The sequence below is a fragment of the Pecten maximus genome, chromosome 11, assembly GCF_902652985.1.
Source record: "Pecten maximus chromosome 11, xPecMax1.1, whole genome shotgun sequence".
In the NCBI taxonomy this organism is placed as follows: Eukaryota; Metazoa; Mollusca; class Bivalvia; order Pectinida; family Pectinidae; genus Pecten; species Pecten maximus.
The window spans coordinates 39,532,258-39,549,851 of NC_047025.1; the positions used below are offsets into that span (position 1 = coordinate 39,532,258).

The 17,594-nt window shown below is 37.0% G+C and overlaps 1 protein-coding gene across 1 annotated transcript in view; it reads right to left on the minus strand.

Moving 5' to 3' along the window:
- LOC117337223 (tonsoku-like protein) overlaps positions 1-14,763 on the minus strand; it is a 31,407-nt gene extending 16,644 nt beyond the window's left edge. Inside the window, exons 1-11 of the mRNA XM_033898093.1 lie at positions 14,750-14,763; positions 12,969-13,121; positions 11,583-11,708; positions 11,104-11,290; positions 10,665-10,744; positions 9,644-9,724; positions 8,181-8,417; positions 7,572-7,695; positions 6,681-6,828; positions 3,583-3,636; positions 1,488-2,276 (exon numbers count right to left, since the gene is read on the minus strand). Of these exons, the coding sequence (XP_033753984.1) occupies positions 1,488-2,276; positions 3,583-3,636; positions 6,681-6,828; positions 7,572-7,695; positions 8,181-8,417; positions 9,644-9,724; positions 10,665-10,744; positions 11,104-11,290; positions 11,583-11,708; positions 12,969-13,121; positions 14,750-14,752 (1,982 nt within the window). The 5' untranslated portion in view covers positions 14,753-14,763. The remainder of the gene's footprint in view (positions 1-1,487; positions 2,277-3,582; positions 3,637-6,680; positions 6,829-7,571; positions 7,696-8,180; positions 8,418-9,643; positions 9,725-10,664; positions 10,745-11,103; positions 11,291-11,582; positions 11,709-12,968; positions 13,122-14,749) is intronic.
- Positions 14,764-17,594: the final 2,831 nt, after the last annotated feature.

Below are 17,594 nucleotides of genomic sequence, written 5' to 3' on the forward strand. Positions count from 1 at the left end.
AATATGTAAAATGTTACATCATCGAAAATCGGCTTCCCTCAATACCTGTATGTACCAATTTTCGCCGCAATCAAATAATATCAAAATTTCTACCAATCAGAAGCCTCTGTTTCATTCCCATGACAACACAGGTTTTGGAAAGGTGAACCATTGTTCCCTCAAAACCCCTATATACCAATTCTCTCACCAAAATCGAACAATAACTAAATTTTGACCAATCAGAAACCTCCATTTGTTACCATGGCAACAGACGGTTTCGTAAGTGGTACCGTTGTGTTTGGCTTCCCTAAATACCACTATGTATCAATTTTCACCGAAATCGAACAATATCGAAATTTCAACCAATCAGAAACCTCCATTTGTTACCATGGTAACAGACGGTTTCATAAGTGGTACCATTGTGTTTGGCTTCCCTAAATACCACTATGTACCAATTTTCACCGAAATCAAACAATATCGAAATTTCAACCAATCAGAAACCTCCATTTGTTACCATGGCAACAGACGATTTTGTAAGTGGTACCATTGTGTTTGGCTTCCCTAAATACCACTATGTACCAATTTTCACCGAAATCTTGTCAATAATTTGGCGCAAAAGAAAAAAACGGACAGAGGGACAGACAGACGGACAACCTGATTACTATAGGGCACCGCATCTTTGATGCGGGGCCCTAATAAACAATTCTGCAATCTGCTATAACTAATGTTTCAAATTTATATAAAAGCATATCAAAAACAAGATCATTCATTGATAAGAAAATGTCAAAATTGTTTTGACTGCTAAAATCCAAAAGGGTTGATTACCTGGCATTTTGAAGCCGACCCAGGATGACCTTGACCGTTGACCTTTGAACTTGTGACCTTGAACTATGAGTTTGATCATTCTGTCAGTTAACTCTTGGTTTATTTCTTGACAACTTTGCATAATCGAATAGTGAACAGTTAAAAACAACAAAGATCCAGTATTTTCATGTTAATGTTAAAATCCAATATGGCCGCCTAACAGCCATTTTGAATCCGATTTGCATGAAATACTACACATCTGATCTAGGATGCATGAGGAATCATCAGTTCCAATTTGATACAAATCCTTCATTTCCTTCAATCATTTTTGTGCAGAAGAAAAAAAACGGACAGACGGACAGACAGACAGACGGAGGGACGGACGGACGGACGGACAGACGGACAACCTGATTACTATAGGGCACCCGCATCTCTCGATGCGGGGCCCTAATTATATATACTCTTGTTTTATTTTGATGACTAATATCAAGTCTCTGGGCACTTGGTTATTGAGAAGAAGTTATTTGAAGATTTTAGCCTATTTGACACAATGGCATAAGGTCACTTTCCCTTCGGGCAGGTAAGCTAAAAATTACCATTATTCAAGATTAATTCAGGTAGTACCACCTTCAACTGAGTTGCTCAATATCAATATATGTACTGGTATACATATCAAAATACAGTAAGAGCAGTTTATATCTTACCCATTAGGAGCTGGCACAAGTAGGAGTTTGTCCTTGACTCTGACCTTGACCCTCATGACCTGACCTGGGGTTGTCAAACTGACCCCATTCGTCTGAGAGTTTACCTCTGGTGGAATGCTGGATTGTGAGCTGTCTGTATGTCGAATTGCAAATTGAGTCATCCTCATTTGTCTTGGTTTACTAGCCAAAGAACGTGTGTTTGCTTCCGTGGACTGATCAGGCATAGGTGAGAGTACATTAGTTCTACTAACCCGAGAAGTTGACAATGTAAGGGGCGGTAACTCATCAGAGAAATCCTCATTCAGCAGTATTAAGTCATCATTATCATTCGAGTTCTTCATGTTTGTGTCTAAACTAACATTTGGCATGCTTTGAGTAACAGTCAAACCAGTATCCTCTGTATCATCTACTCTAGTTTCCTCTTCACTCTCAGAGTCTATAACATTTCTTTTCTCCTTTATTGAACTCTTGTTTCTTGTACCATTTGTAGAAAATACTTTATCAATATCAATCCTCCTTCGTTTCATTGGTTGAAGATCATCAATTAACCAATCATCGTCCACGAATTCCTCTACAGAAATCAAGGCTGTTGAGTCTTTGCTTTGTCGTGGAGTTTGACTTGAGTTCGATGGCTGTGGTGTCTTGCGCCGTATAGCACTGCTCCCTACCTGATAGATAGCCTGTCTGTAGGACTGAGTGGCATTAGATGTTTCTGGAACTTGTGATAAAGGGTTAGGGTACATTTCCTCACTATCATCCTCTTCCAGTGGTGGTGGAGATGTCTTATTCCTACAAGTAATGAAAAATCAACTTTACAAGGTACAATTCTAGAAAAACAAGAGGCCCATTGGCCTTAACAGTCATCTGACTCTAAAGACCCTTATACTATCGTTGTATGCATTCTCTGTAGCAAGTATAGTGGCACTGTTGGCCATGGTGGCCATCTTGGATTTTGGATCAACCCAAATAATAACAACACTTGATCAGAACCATCTCAGGATCACTTCTGGTAAGTTTGATCTGAATTCCACTGATGAAGTTTGAGAAAAAATTTGAAATGCGCAATCATGTTACAAAATGGCCACCATGGCTGCCATATCAAAGTTTTTATGAGGCCAAAAAAATAACAACACTTTGTTGACTCTCCTTCTGTAACCTCCTCAATGATTTCCAGCTCAATGACACCAGTGGAATTGGAGAAGAAGTTTAAAATGTGTTTTTCAAGATGGCCGCGCGGCCATCTTGGATTTCTGACTGACCCAAAAAACAACACTTGGTCATATCAGGACCATCTCAGGATCATTTCTGGCAAGTTTCAGCGCAATTCCACTGGTGGACCTTGAGAAGTTTAATATGTGAAAAATATAGACAGCACACAGCGGACGACAACGGACGAAGCAAGATGGCTATAGGTCATCCTGACTCTTCGGGTCAGATGACCTAAAAAATCAATTACATGGTACTCAGGCAAATTTCATTACAAAAGATATGCAGCAGGAAAGCCTTTTTTACCTTGCATCACTGCAAAAATGAGATGAGGGGGAATTTTTTGTTTTCAATGAAAATCAGCATTATCACAAAATAACAGAAATCTGTTTGAAATTATCATACATCTTGTTTATTATTCACAACCAGTTATTGGTTAATAATAATAAGTGTTTTACTTTAGTTTGCTGTGAAATCATTTTTAAGATATATTGGAAATGTGGCACTCTTAAACGAGATGTGCACTAGCCTGAAAACCAAGTAAGTCTACTACTAGTTCCCAACACTTATGAGCCAAGCTTAAAATATGGGTCAGAATCATCCTCTTGAACAAAGTATATAAATGGATACATTGACCACGGAAGTTTGGTTGAAATTTTTTTTTTTTACTAGCCACAAGTTTGATTATCCTGACCCCCATGGCATGGAGAAATGTACTCATATTCTCCACAAAATACTAAATGACCCAAATAGATTTTATGCTAAATGTAGCATGCCAAGTAGGATTATCCTACATGGCACATTTTGACCCAAAGTGACCTTCCACAGGGACAGTAGTAATAATTATCATTTGTATCTTTTGTCAGGGGAAAATGAAATTCTTACTTACCTTCCATCATTTTCTGTATCACTATCACCAGAATCGTCGGACAACATCGTTCTCCTGGAATTAGAAAAATTTAGAATTACACAACTCTGACTTTCATTATTTCTTTGTAAGTGAAAATGTAAAGGGTTGATAAGTGGTAAAATTAAGTGGAAAGTAGTACCTTAGTTATATTGTTAAACCATATATGACTGAACAACTAAAGGTACTGGTTATGTACAGTAAGGATAGATCTTCTGTGAGCAGCATTAGTTTGGACAAATTTCATACAAGGATATTAAAAGGAGAATAACTCTCTGAAAACCATAGAAATGAACAAGAGTACCACAGGGCTAAACAATATATACCCTTATATTTCAAAGCCTACCAAGTTTCAAAGAAATTAATTGAAAGCCATAAGAGATCTCCGGACATGATTCAAGTATTAAATGTAACAAACAGAAATGACTTCAAATCTTTTTTTTCGGAAACAGATTTTATATCATGACTATAATGCATTCAGTGTTTGAAAAGAAATTGGTTGAAAAAAATATAGGAGTAGCACTCTGGACAAAATATCAAATACTGAAATAAACAAAGGGGAATAACTCTCGCAAAAATAGTCGAATCAAAATTCTTTCCCAAAAAAAGCCACAACTTCACATCATATATAGCAAATTTCAAAGAGATCTCAAAAGAGGAGCTCTCTTGACAAACAAATTTTTTACACCAGACGGGCAGAGATGTCATTCCATAACAAGTGCAATCAATGATTGCGAAGCTCACCGACAGCAGCAATCACACTAGGCACTCACTTTTTATGTATGTATAAGCATGTCATTTTGAAATTGTACGTCACATAATATCACTCCTAGACCTCTAATGGATGTATAAACCAAATTAAAAGGTTGTGAGGTGTATACATTTGGACTTACAAGCCTTCCAAAAACGCAGGGGATACAGCATTCGCTCACGGTTATTCGTAACCGGGGAGCTTAAAACAAAACCTACTACATCTTGAGCCATTGTTTTAATATAGTAAGACTTGAGTTCTGATATATTTACCTTATGCTATTTGACCCATTTTGGCCCAGCCCATCAACCCCTGGTGGTCAATTTTTGTTTGCAGGTTTTTTTTTCGCAACATAAACAGCCAGGGTCATTTTGAGGAGGGTTTTCCGTGCAGCAGTTGGTGACTACCTCACTGAACAACATATGGGCGCCCCGTTGCATGCCATCCAGAGCAAATATGGTAAAGTGTCTAGCCCAAGGACACAACTAAGACATGACCGGCCCATTTTTTTTTTTTTTTTTTTTTTTTTCTTGCTCAGATATAGGCTCATAGATATATCTTAATATTATATGTATATAGTCCAACTTCTCATTCATATTTCATTACCATACTTTTACATTTCTCGTTATACAAATCATACAAACGTGGTGTTCATAATTTCATCCTCGAAAGTAATAATCTCTGTCTCTCTCTCTGTCTGTCTCTCTCTCTGTCTGTCTCTCTCTCTCTGTCTCTCTCTCTGTCTCTCTCTCTGTGTCTCTGTCTCTCTCTGTCTCTGTCTCTCTCTGTCTATGTCTCTCTCTCTCTCTGTCTCTTTCTCTGTGTGTGTGTGTCTCTCTCTCTCTCTCTCTCTCTCTCTCTCTCTCTCTCTCTCTCTCTCTCTCCTTCAAACACACACACACACACACACACACACCCTTGCACACACGTACCCTTAAAACAGAAGCAGAAACTCTATACTAACGGCAGCATACTTGCATATACGTGCTGGTTTATACACAGACCCACACAAAAATAGAGAATACTCACAGTAAAAACACCATCACCATCAGTACACACGCAGCGTATATATCACCAATACGCCCTTTTCATGTAAACATAATACTTTCATTTACCCATCTTTACACATAGATCATAACTTTCTATTTTAGTATATTTTAAGAGCTAATAAGCTCGCAGAGCCATGTTTATCATCATTGCACATTCTCTATTGATTCTTTTAATCATTCTTTTTTATTCGTTTTTTACATGTTACTCGTTTAAATACATTGCTATGCTTTTCAATAATTTTATATCTCTATATCGTTGTAGGAGTAATTTTCTCTCAAGAAAATGTTTGAATAAAGACACAATTGAACAACTGTCTACCCTTCTATTAGAGATGTGGTAGTGTTTATATATTTCTGAGCTTCCCATGAAACACAAACCAACAAGGGTAGGGAGAGTTGAACCATGCAAATCAGATCTTCAGCTGTGGTTACAAGGCTGATGATTTTACTGAGGTACTGCGGTCCCCTGGTGGTCAGTCAGGTTCAATATGTGATCTTCAGCTGTGGTTACAAGGCTGATGATTTTACTGAGGTACTGCGGCCCCCTGGTGGTCAGTCAGGTTCAATATGTGCATACCATCAAACTGCTATCCCATACTGATAATTTTAACCAACTGTATTTCTAATTCAAACAAATGATGCTCAAAAGTATAATTTTCCTATACAAATTATAATAAATTTTACCCCAGCTCTATGAGGAACATGACAGCCCATTGAAAGTTTTTGCAAATTGAAATTGGTGCATGGGTTTCTGAGAAGTCCAAAATGTAAATTGTTTATGGATGGAAGGCCAAAAGGCAATTACAAAACGGCCACTTGAGATATTAACAAGGGCCTAAAGGGCCCGAATCGCTCACCTACTATCCAGTGAAACCTCCAAGCCTTCATCCAAGCATACTATAATCCAAATTCAGGTCTCTGGACCCTTTACTTATCGAAAAGAAGTCATGGAAATATTCTAGTCCATTTGAGTCCCTGGGCCTCTTGGTCATGAAAAGTTGTTTAAAGAGTTTAGCCTATTTAACCCCTGTGACTTTAACGTAGGTCAACTTCATTCATTTAAAAAACTTTGTAGCCCTTCATCCGAACTTGCTACAGGCCGAATATTAGGTCTCTTGGCCTCTTGGTTATTAAGACAAAGTTGTTTAAATGGAAAAGTTGATGCCAGATAGATAGCCAGGCGAAGGCCAGACAACAGATGCTGTGCCATGGCATAAGCTCACTTGCCCTTTTGGCTTGTGAGCTTTAAAGTGGAGCACTTCTCTATACTGTTTGCTTACCTCATGTTAAAGCTCCTTTTCTTCTTTGTGCGGGCTGGTCTACTGAGGGAACCCATCTCTGGTGAAGTACTTCTCTGAGCTTTACTCCTCCCCAACAGATCAGGCAACTCCAAGGACAAATCCTTCGTAGATCTACTAGCTGCTGTCACTTATAATAAAACAGTTGATATTACATGTATCACAATTGTTAAAGTAAAAAGGAGGGTTTAAGTGAAGTATGGACACTTTGGACTGGACAGAAGAAAGTGAGGTTGGTTGTTGGAACTTCAAAAACTTTAAGAGTACTGAAAATGTAGGTATCACGTAACTAGTGCATTCTGTCAAAAATAAAAAGGCACTTTAAGAGTACTGAAAATGTAGGTATCATGTAACTAGTGCATTCTGTCAAAAATAAAAAGGTACTTTAAGAGTACTGAAAATGTAGGTATCATGTAACTAGTGCATTCTGTCAAAAATAAAAAGGTACTTTAAGAGTACTGAAAATGTAGGTATCATGTAACTAGTGCATTCTGTCAAAAATAAAAAGGTACTTGTCAAATAACATTATTGTGATGTCATAAACAAATGCCGTTGCAGAGACACCACACGAAGGTGATGATGGTGGAAAACTTACTGTTTGAGTCGAAAGTAGCAAGTTTAAAGGCAAATAAATTTGGGAGTTTCCGCTTGTTTTCTTGTAAATATAAGTTATGAGATGAATAGAATTTTATACTCAATATCGATGCAATATGGAGTTTTTAAAACTTGTTAAATAATTTGATATGTCAAATTAATGAACTAGTTTAATAAATTTCATATTACATTGACCTTAAAAGTAATGCGAGTTAAAGGTATTTGACAGCAGATTGCATTGTATGTAATAATAACTACTGACAATGTTACTATAAATACCTCTTTCTCCAACACATGAACTCAGCAACTGGTGTAGCTCTTCATAAGCCACCAGTTCATGACTCTCCAAGGCACTGTCACACCTCTCACGCCACTGTCTGAGACATGACAGTGCTGTGTTACCCTGTAAACAATAAAATCATTATTGTACTTTCACAACAGCTAATGGCTTCACACCGTCACAATGATGAGTCTGAATACACTCCAATGTTTATCTGATATAACTCAACATAAAACATTACCCAGTTATGAGTCACACTTTAATATTGAGTCTTAAATCACATAGATTAGCCACAGTAATTATTTATGCTGAGTGTAAATTTCCTAACACACTTTGATATTACATGGCCATGCTAGAATAACATTTATTTCAATACTGTGGTATATAATGTTAAATTTAAGTAATATCTTTAGTTCATGATTCTTGCTGGGTATGTACATATGTGGCGTCCCTCTTGAAGAATCTGACAGACCCTTGTGCCCTATTAGCATCAACATTGACATGATTCATAATTCACCTGAGATTACCTACAACTTTTTATTATTTTTTTATGCAAATATATTTTCGAAATTTGTTGCTCAGCCAAAGATTTTGTGAAATCTGTGAACCTCATCATCCTTGGCCAGTGTGTTGGCCTTGTGTGTAATCAGGACCCTCATCACTTCTAGGTTACCACAGTTTGCTGCATCTATAAGAGGTGTAACTCCGCCACAATGTTGTCCTCCACGATCGTTCACTGCCGCACCATGTTCCAAGAGGAAGCCAACAACCTCACAGTGATCATGATTGGCCGCCTCATGGAGTGGAGTCCAGCCACAGTAATCTCGAGGATTCACTGGGTGCCCCTTAAACATTCAGATCAAAAATTCAATATACATGTATAGCCATTCCCTTAAAATAAAAGGAAATTATTAAAAACAATAGCAATTTTATTCCTCAAAAACAAATGTCTTAATCTTCAAAGCATATGAACATTATTTCAATCATAACTATTAGTTCCTCCACTACTTTCCTTGTATCCATTCACATATTTATAATTTAAAATACTGCTTTCCAAGAATTACTGCTACAATGTAAATATTATCATGCCCTGTAATTTTACCTTTATCAAACACACACTTTACCTTTGCCTAACTTTTGGCCTTCAGATGAGCATTTGCCCCTGTGAAGAAGGCTTTGGGTTCTGTTCCCTGGCCCAATCATATCAGAGTCCCTAAAAAAAAATGAGTCTCTACTCCTACTTAACAATCAGCATTTTAGGAGTGGGACAATGGGTTAGCCAGTTGTCAGTATGATGTGACCAGGTGAGGTGTCCTGTCAGTTGTCTTCAGCAGTATGCTTAAATGAAGTAGCACTATAAAGTCTGCATCAGTTCTGTGATATCACAAGGAGAGACTTGAACTATGACCACCCAATTAAAAAAAAAAAAGACCTTTATCTCAGTAATTTTTTAAACCTCTAATGTACATCTGCATATCAAAGTACAATCCATCATGTAAAGATCCTACAATTCATGATGCATTTTTGACCTAAGTAACTTTCAAAGCCCGTATTGGACATCTATATAGCCCATGTAAATGTACCATCATGCAATATTTCAGAAAGTTAAACCTTCTGTAAGGACCTTAAATGATGTATCTTTAATAACAGTTTTTATTTAAGGTCTATGACACATTTGAGTTACAAGACTATCCAAGTGGTGGACAGAAAGTTTTGACAATATTTTCCCTGTTCTATTTTAAGTAACAGCAACCTTGACCTTGACATAAGGAAGTTTTTAATCCCCTTTTGTACAGCCGCACATCACAGTGTAAGTGAAGTTCCAAGATAATTTCCAGGAACAGAAGTACTACGATAGATGGAAGGATAGAAGGACACCAATTACTGTAGGGCACACGCCATGTGGGACTAGGGACATCAAATGATTAACAAAGTATACCATCAAAACATAATTCACTTCAAAAGAAAAACACTTGATATGTTAATGTAATCTTGCCGATATTAGATATTTCAATTTATTTATTACAGAGATTCAAGAAACTATTAAATATCCACACACTAAAATATTTACCTGTTCAATAAGCTTCTGGACTTTTTTCAGATTTCCTTCAATGCATGCCCGATGTAATGGGGTTTCACCCTTTTCATTTCTCTGAAAAAATCAAATCATAATTATTTCAACCAGAAATGTGACTCACATGCTACCATACCTTAATACACCAGATCAGCAAGCCTTAATATTCACCTGAAAATTATCATATAAACAAAGCAGGAATGACAGTACATGTTAGTTAAAAATGATTTAACTACTCTATCTAATATCTAGTACAACGATAAAATTCACAGCTATTTATTAGATTAACATATTTTGAATTCCAATTACTATGTAAAAAATAACTTAATGATATAACTTAAATATTTTAAACGTGTCATCGAGTTTGGAAATATGCACATTGTTCAGAAGTGATCCTACACAATGTTATAGACACCAATAGAATTAGTCATTTGCATGTGAACAATTCATCTCAATGAATGGCTGTTATTCAAAACAAAATTTTGCTCATACCAGATATTACAGAATGACTTACCTTTGTAGTAACTGTCTCGGTGATAGACACACTCACCTTTGTAGTAACTGTCTCGGTGATAGACACACTCACCTTTGTAGTAACTGTCTCGGTGATAGACACACTCACCTTTGAAGTAACTGTCTCGGTGATAGACACACTCACCTTTGTAGTAACTGTCTCGGTGATAGACACACTCACCTTTGTAGTAACTGTCTCGGTGATAGACACACTCACCTTTGAAGTAACTGTCTCGGTGATAGACACACTCACCTTTGTAGTAACTGTCTCGGTGATAGACACACTCACCTTTGAAGTAACTGTCTCGGTGATAGACACACTCACCTTTGTAGTAACTGTTTCGGTGATAGACACACTCACCTTTGTAGTAACTGTCTCGGTGATAGACACACTCACCTTTGTAGTAACTGTCTCGGTGATAGACACACTTACCTTTGTAGTAACTGTCTCGGAGATAGACACACTCACCTTTGTAGTAACTGTCTCGGTGATAGATACACTTACCTTTGTGGTAACTCTCTTGGCTATACCACGGACTGGCATGCTTACTCGGTTTACTTTTTCTTCATCATCAGAACTTTTTTCTAAAAGCAATCAAATGGTCAGAAATGACACTTTTAACAAGCCACTAACATTTACAATATTCTCCAGACCTCAATTATTACTTTGTTTTAATAAAATGTTGCTACATTCTCTTTTTTTAGCAAAACAGCTTAATATTGTGAAAGTCGCTTGTAATCAATAAATCTAACTGTGAAGGGGGTTAACAAAAAAAGTATCAAACCAGGAGAGACAGCTTCTGACCAGGAAGAAATTACAACGAATAATGATATTACATGGGATGTACCATTTGAAGAATGACATGAAACATATTGTAATATTATGCAAACAGAAACAAACAGTTTGAAAGCATTTTCCTTCTTCAATCCAAAGTATCCTATACCTGACTCTGTCAATTGGTCAATGCTTATGTTGTCATCATCAGATCCTTGTGAATCCTGATTCTCTTCTTCAGAAAGGTCGCTGCTCACATCATACTTCTCTTTAAGGTGCTGACATTTCTCTTCTACTTGTTTGGTAGACTGTTTATAAGCCTTCTGGACTTCTAACAAAGTCTTTAAAACATGCACCTACAACAAACAAACAGGAGATCAGCAAAAAAGCAACACCTACAGCAAACAAACAGGAGATCAGCAAAAAAAGCAACACCTACAACAAACAAACAGGAGATCAGCCACAAAGCAACACCTACAACAAAGAAATAAAAAGATCAACAACGAAGCAACACCTACAGCAAACAAACAGTTGATCAGCAACAAAGCAACACCTACAGCAAACAAACAGAAGATCAGCAACACAAAAAAAAACCCTTCAAAAGTAAGCTTGAATATTTGAGAAAGTTTCTGTCCGACAATATCATACCTGCAATCTCCTATGTTTGGCTTCTTTGGCACAGTGGAAGCCTTTGACAAGAGAGTCACTTACAACTGCATATTTGTCTCCCCGCTGCTCCTGACAGTCCGCAATATTCAGCCAAGTACGACACATCTAAAACAAGAATTACACATAAATACATTTTGTCTGTCCAACTTTGTCAGTATCATAATTTCTCATTTAACTGCAGTTAAACTTTCTGAAATGTGGATTGAAAATACATCTGATATATATTATACAATTCATACGGATTTGGCTATATACTAACTTTGTAAATCAATTAGGGGGGGGCCAATAAAGATTTTAAATTAATTTCTTAAAAAACTTAAATTCATTTAATCAGTAGGGTGTGTGTTGAGATGTTCAAACTAAAATGCAACATTGTAATTCAGGAACGGTTGAAATAATGGTGACACTTTTTTGGGGGAAACTGATCAGCTTAATGCAAAACTTTAAAACCAAGATTCCCAGCATTCCTAATTTTTCCAGAGTCACTGGACCATAGATTGTGGATGATATTCCGCTATGTTTGATACTTTTTGAGCAATTATTAAGTGTAATACTGCCAGAAAAGCGACACCAAAGTCCATAGTCTCACTTTGGGAGACAACATATTATGAACTAGAACTGTCGCCAGGATGGCTGACTAATACCCCCGCAATCTGCACAAGTCAATGGTGAATTGGAACTGTTAATTAGAGGCTAGCTAAGATAACCTGTGCATGCCGATATTTCTGAAATTCAAAATGTCTGAAATATGTGTTGTTCACAATAAAGAGAATTAAGTGACCAGTTGCCATAGCAACCATAAATTTGAGAACAAGAAAGTGGCATGCACATCTACACATGGAACTCTATATTTGAGTGAAGTTTCATTGAAATCGGCCCTTCGGTTTAGGAGGAGTCGTCCAGACAAACTTAAAGTTATGGTTCTTATCGGAAAACCTGTTTATAGGGACCAGTTGCCATAGCAACCATAATTTTTAGAAAAAGAAAGTGGCATGCACATCTATACATGAGCATCGGTTTAGGAGGAGTTGTCCGGACAAAATGTGTCTACAGACAGACGGACGGACAACCTGATTCCAGTATACCTAACTTCGTTGCAGGGGGTATAAAAATATATCCCAAAACATCAATAAGGAGTTGTAAATAGCAATCTTTCTGAGAGGGTTTCTCTTACGAAATAATGACCTTGAATTAAATTAAGAAAAATTTTTTGCCAATGCTCCACATATTCAACATATGCTTTTCATTTTTTTTTTTATCTAATATTAGTAAATCTACCAAAACACAAGGCACTTCATCTTTTGTTTTATAATCCAAGATGGTGTGTTTTTGGTCATTTTAAGACATTAAACACATCTAACCAACCTGTTCCTGATCATCCTTACGACAGATCAGTTCCTTGTTGTAATATTCGATAGCTTGAGTGAATTGTTTGTCATCAGCATACGTCTGGGCAAGCGACACATATATTGGAATCATCTCCTTCATGGGTTTCTGCATAGCCTCTGCACATGCCAGCTAAAACCAGTAAAACAGGGCTTACAAAGCCAGAAAATGTTTGTGAAACATGCAAATGATCTAAATTACTATAATCATGCATATTTCTGCACTTTTCATGCTCTAAAGCATTGAGTTTATTCACTAATTATGACTCAATTAATTTCATTTATAGCACTGCAATGTTTTCTACAGCAAATATCGTAGATGTGCCACTTCATATTTGCACTTATCATGATCATTACATATGATTTTCAAAGCGCGAAAAATATCTGTACATATTACATCAGCAATTTGCTGTTTTTCATAATCACTGAAATTATCACTACATTTGCTAAAGGCTGTTCCCCCCTTCCAGTTGAACTTATACTTTTTGAGCAACATATTTAAATGCAATTCTTCAAAAAAGAAATGTTGACAATGCCACCACCGGAAAAGTGTCACCATAGTCTTGCTTCATGGCTTTGTCACAGGCGAGACAAAAATGGCATTGGCAAAATCGTGTGGAGAATTACAAAATAAGTAAATGTATGCTTTCACCCTGGGAGACAATCAATGACACAAAAACAAGGTCAAGATTTTGTCACACCAGGAGGCATGGCATGCATGTTGGAAAAGAAAAGTATGAGTGACATACACAAGTCAAATTAATGTACTCCTGAAGATACATATTTTAATTCTCAATGAACATACACAATCAATTAACAATGACATCAATTACAGCTGGGTTGCTGATTGCAAAAAGTTTTTCAGAAATTATTTGTGCTTAATTTTAAATACATGACAATTGAGACACAAAATAAAGTTGGTAGAGCATGGATGATGTACATACGTACTGTCAGATCCATGTGTACCTTCAATGGCTCGACACACAGTGATAGTTACTCACCATTGAATTATAATAACCTGTCTCAAAATAAAGTTGGTAGAGCATGGATGATGTACATACGTACTGTCAGATCCATGTGTACCTTCAATGGCTCGACACAGTGATAGTTACTCACCATTGAATTGTAATAACCTAACGCCTGACGGGGCTCGACACACAGTGATGGTTACTCACCATTGAATTGTAATAACCTAATGCCTGACTGGGCTCGACACACAGTGATAGTTACTCACCATTGAATTGTAATAACCTAACGCCCGAAGGGTCTCGACACACAGTGATAGTTACTCACCATTGAATTGTAATAACCTAACGCCTGACGGGTCTCGCCACACAGTGATAGTTACTCACCATTGAATTGTAATAACCTAACGCCTGGCAGGGCTCGAAACACACAGTGATAGTTACTCACCATTGAATTGTAATAACCTAACACCCGACGGGTCTCGACACACAGCGATAGTTACTCACCATTGAATTGTAATAACCTAACACCTGACGGGTCTCGACACACAGCGATAGTTACTCACCATTGAATTGTAATAACCTAACACCTGACGGGTCTCGACACACAGCGATAGTTACTCACCATTGAATTGTAATAACCTAACACCTGACGGGTCTCGACACAGTGATAGTTACTCATCATTGAATTGTAATAACCTAACGCCGGGTCTCGACACACAGCGATAGTTACTCACCATTGAATTGTAATAACCTAACACCCGACGGGTCTCGACACACAGCGATAGTTACTCACCATTGAATTGTAATAACCTAACGCATGACGGGGCTCAACACACACTGATAGTTACTCACCATTGAATTGTAATGACCTACTGCCTGGCAGGGCTCGAAACACACAGTGATAGTTACTCACCATTGAATTATAATAACCGAACGCCCGACGGGTCTCGACACACAGTGATAGTTACTCACCATTGAATTGTAATGACCTACTGCCTGGCAGGGCTCGAAACACACAGTGATAGTTACTCACCATTGAATTATAATAACCGAACGCCCGACGGGTCTCGACACACAGTAATAGTTACTCACCATTGAATTGTAATGACCTACTGCCTGGCAGGGCTCGACACACACTGATAGTTACTCACCATTGAATTGTAATAACCTAACACCTGACGGGTCTCGACACACAGTGATAGTTACTCACCATTGAATTGTAATAACCTACTGCCTGGCAGGGCTCGAAACACACAGTGATAGTTACTCACCATTGAATTGTAATAACCTAATGCCTGGCGGAAGATTCCAATTTCAGCTGATGAATCCCCCATTACTTCATACAATTTCAGTTTCTTCATGACCTCCCCATCCTCCAAATCAGCCAGTGATGAAGCGGCCTCATCAATCTTGCATACTAAATAGGAAAACAAACCTGATACACTTGCATGTGACATACTAACCTTTAGCCTACACATAAAACCTTTATTAAGTTCTACTGTTATTGCCCCAACTTTTTACACCATGAGGAGACTGCCCAATGACCTAATGCTAACTCAGTTTGTGAGTAACATTACTGACAAAGATAGTTTTTCAAATTTCATCAACATGATTAGAGAAGACATGAAATTATGCTGGTGGTATACATGTACACAATATTTATTTATAAATGCATGAACTGTAAAATCATAGACACAACAAAATTGATCTAAACCAGGAGAAAAAGAACTTCTTATACGACATCTCCATGTAACAATTTGACAACTAATGTTAATTAACTTTTACTAGAAGTCACATATTTTAGCAGAGAAAAACTCGCTGTCTAATCCTGATCCCTGTCTACACAAGCTTTGACATCTAATCTCTGCATTTCTCTCTTCAACTTCAATTATAGTAGTTAAAAGTCTCTAACCCAAACCACGTGAAGTGATCTTGCATTTTAAAGCAATTCCCAACACTATTTATAAATATTTTTGATAATCTGACCGATTTCCGTCTAACCTGCTCTGAATATCCTCATTAGTCTGTTCTTGTCCTCCAGGGTGGTCTGTAGTCTGTAGGCCTTCTTTAATGAATGTTTGCTGCTACTGTAATCTCCCACCAACAAACTTACCTACAACATAAATCTATCTAGTGATAAATGAATATCTAACAATGTCTGTCAACAAATCTACTTCTAACAATGTCTGTCAACAAATCTACTTCTAACACTGTCTCTCAACAAATCTACATCCAACAATGTCTCTCAACAAATCTACTTCTAACAATGTCTCTCAACAAATCTACTTCTAACAATGTCTCTCAACGAATCTACTTCTAACAATGTCTCTCAACGAATCTACTTCTAACACTGTCTCTCAACAAATCTACTTCTAACAATGTCTGTCAACAAATCTACTTCTAACAATGTCTGTCAACAAATCTACTTCTAACAATGTCTCTCAACGAATCTACTTCTAACAATGTCTCTCAACAAATCTACTTCTAACAATGTCTCTCAACGAATCTACTTCTAACAATGTCTCTCAACGAATCTACTTCTCACAATGTCTCTCCACAAATCTACTTCTAACAATGTCTCTCAACGAATCTACTTCTAACAATGTCTCTCAACAAATCTACTTCTAACAATGTCTGTCAACAAATCTACTTCTAACAATGTCTCTCAACAAATCTACTTCTAACAATGTCGCTCAACAAATCTACTTCTAACAATGTCTCTCAACAAATCTACTCCTAACAATGTCTCTCAACAAATCTACTTCTAACAATGTCGCTCAACAAATCTACTTCTAACAATGTCTCTCAACAAATCTACTTCTAACAATGTCTCTCAACAAATCTACTTCTAACAATGTCTCTCAACAAATCTACTTCTAACAATGTCTCTCAACAAATCTACTTCTAACAATGTCTCTCAACAAATCTACTCCTAACAATGTCTCTCAACAAATCTACTTCTAACAATGTCTCTCAACAAATCTACTTCTAACAATGTCTCTCCACAAATCTACTTCTAACAATGTCTCTCCACAAATCTACTTCGAACAATGTCTCTCAACAAATCTACTTCTAACAATGTCTCTCAACAAATCTACTTGTGTGCAGCTTTCGGCAACCACCTAGCTGGTTTCTTCAGCTCTATTAATGACCTGTTGATTGTTTTGCCCTAACCGGTAACCACAATTTCTTACTGATAAGATTATCATATCCAACCAAAATAACATCCTAAAATTTCAATATGAAATAATTTTCTAGCAAGTGATAGTTCGAGCTCCAATTCTTTATAATTGAAACTATTTTCTGAAGCATATTTCTGTATACTTTAGAACAATTTCATCAATGTGTATTTAATTTTGTTCAAACTGGCTGAAGGTTTCCTGTATATGCCAAATCATCATGATTTCATCACATGCATCAAATCTTAAAAAGCTCTGTATGAACTTAATATTGGACAAGACCTACCAAGTGTGATAATATATGCTTCACTCTGGACAGGCATGTAGAAATCATCGTCATTTAGGCCTTAACATGAATTGTCATATTTCTTATTTAAAAAATGATGAAATTATTTGAGAGAAGAAGTTTGCTCCAATAGAAATCAAAGGGCCAAAGGCCCTGAGAAACGTCAGGGTCTG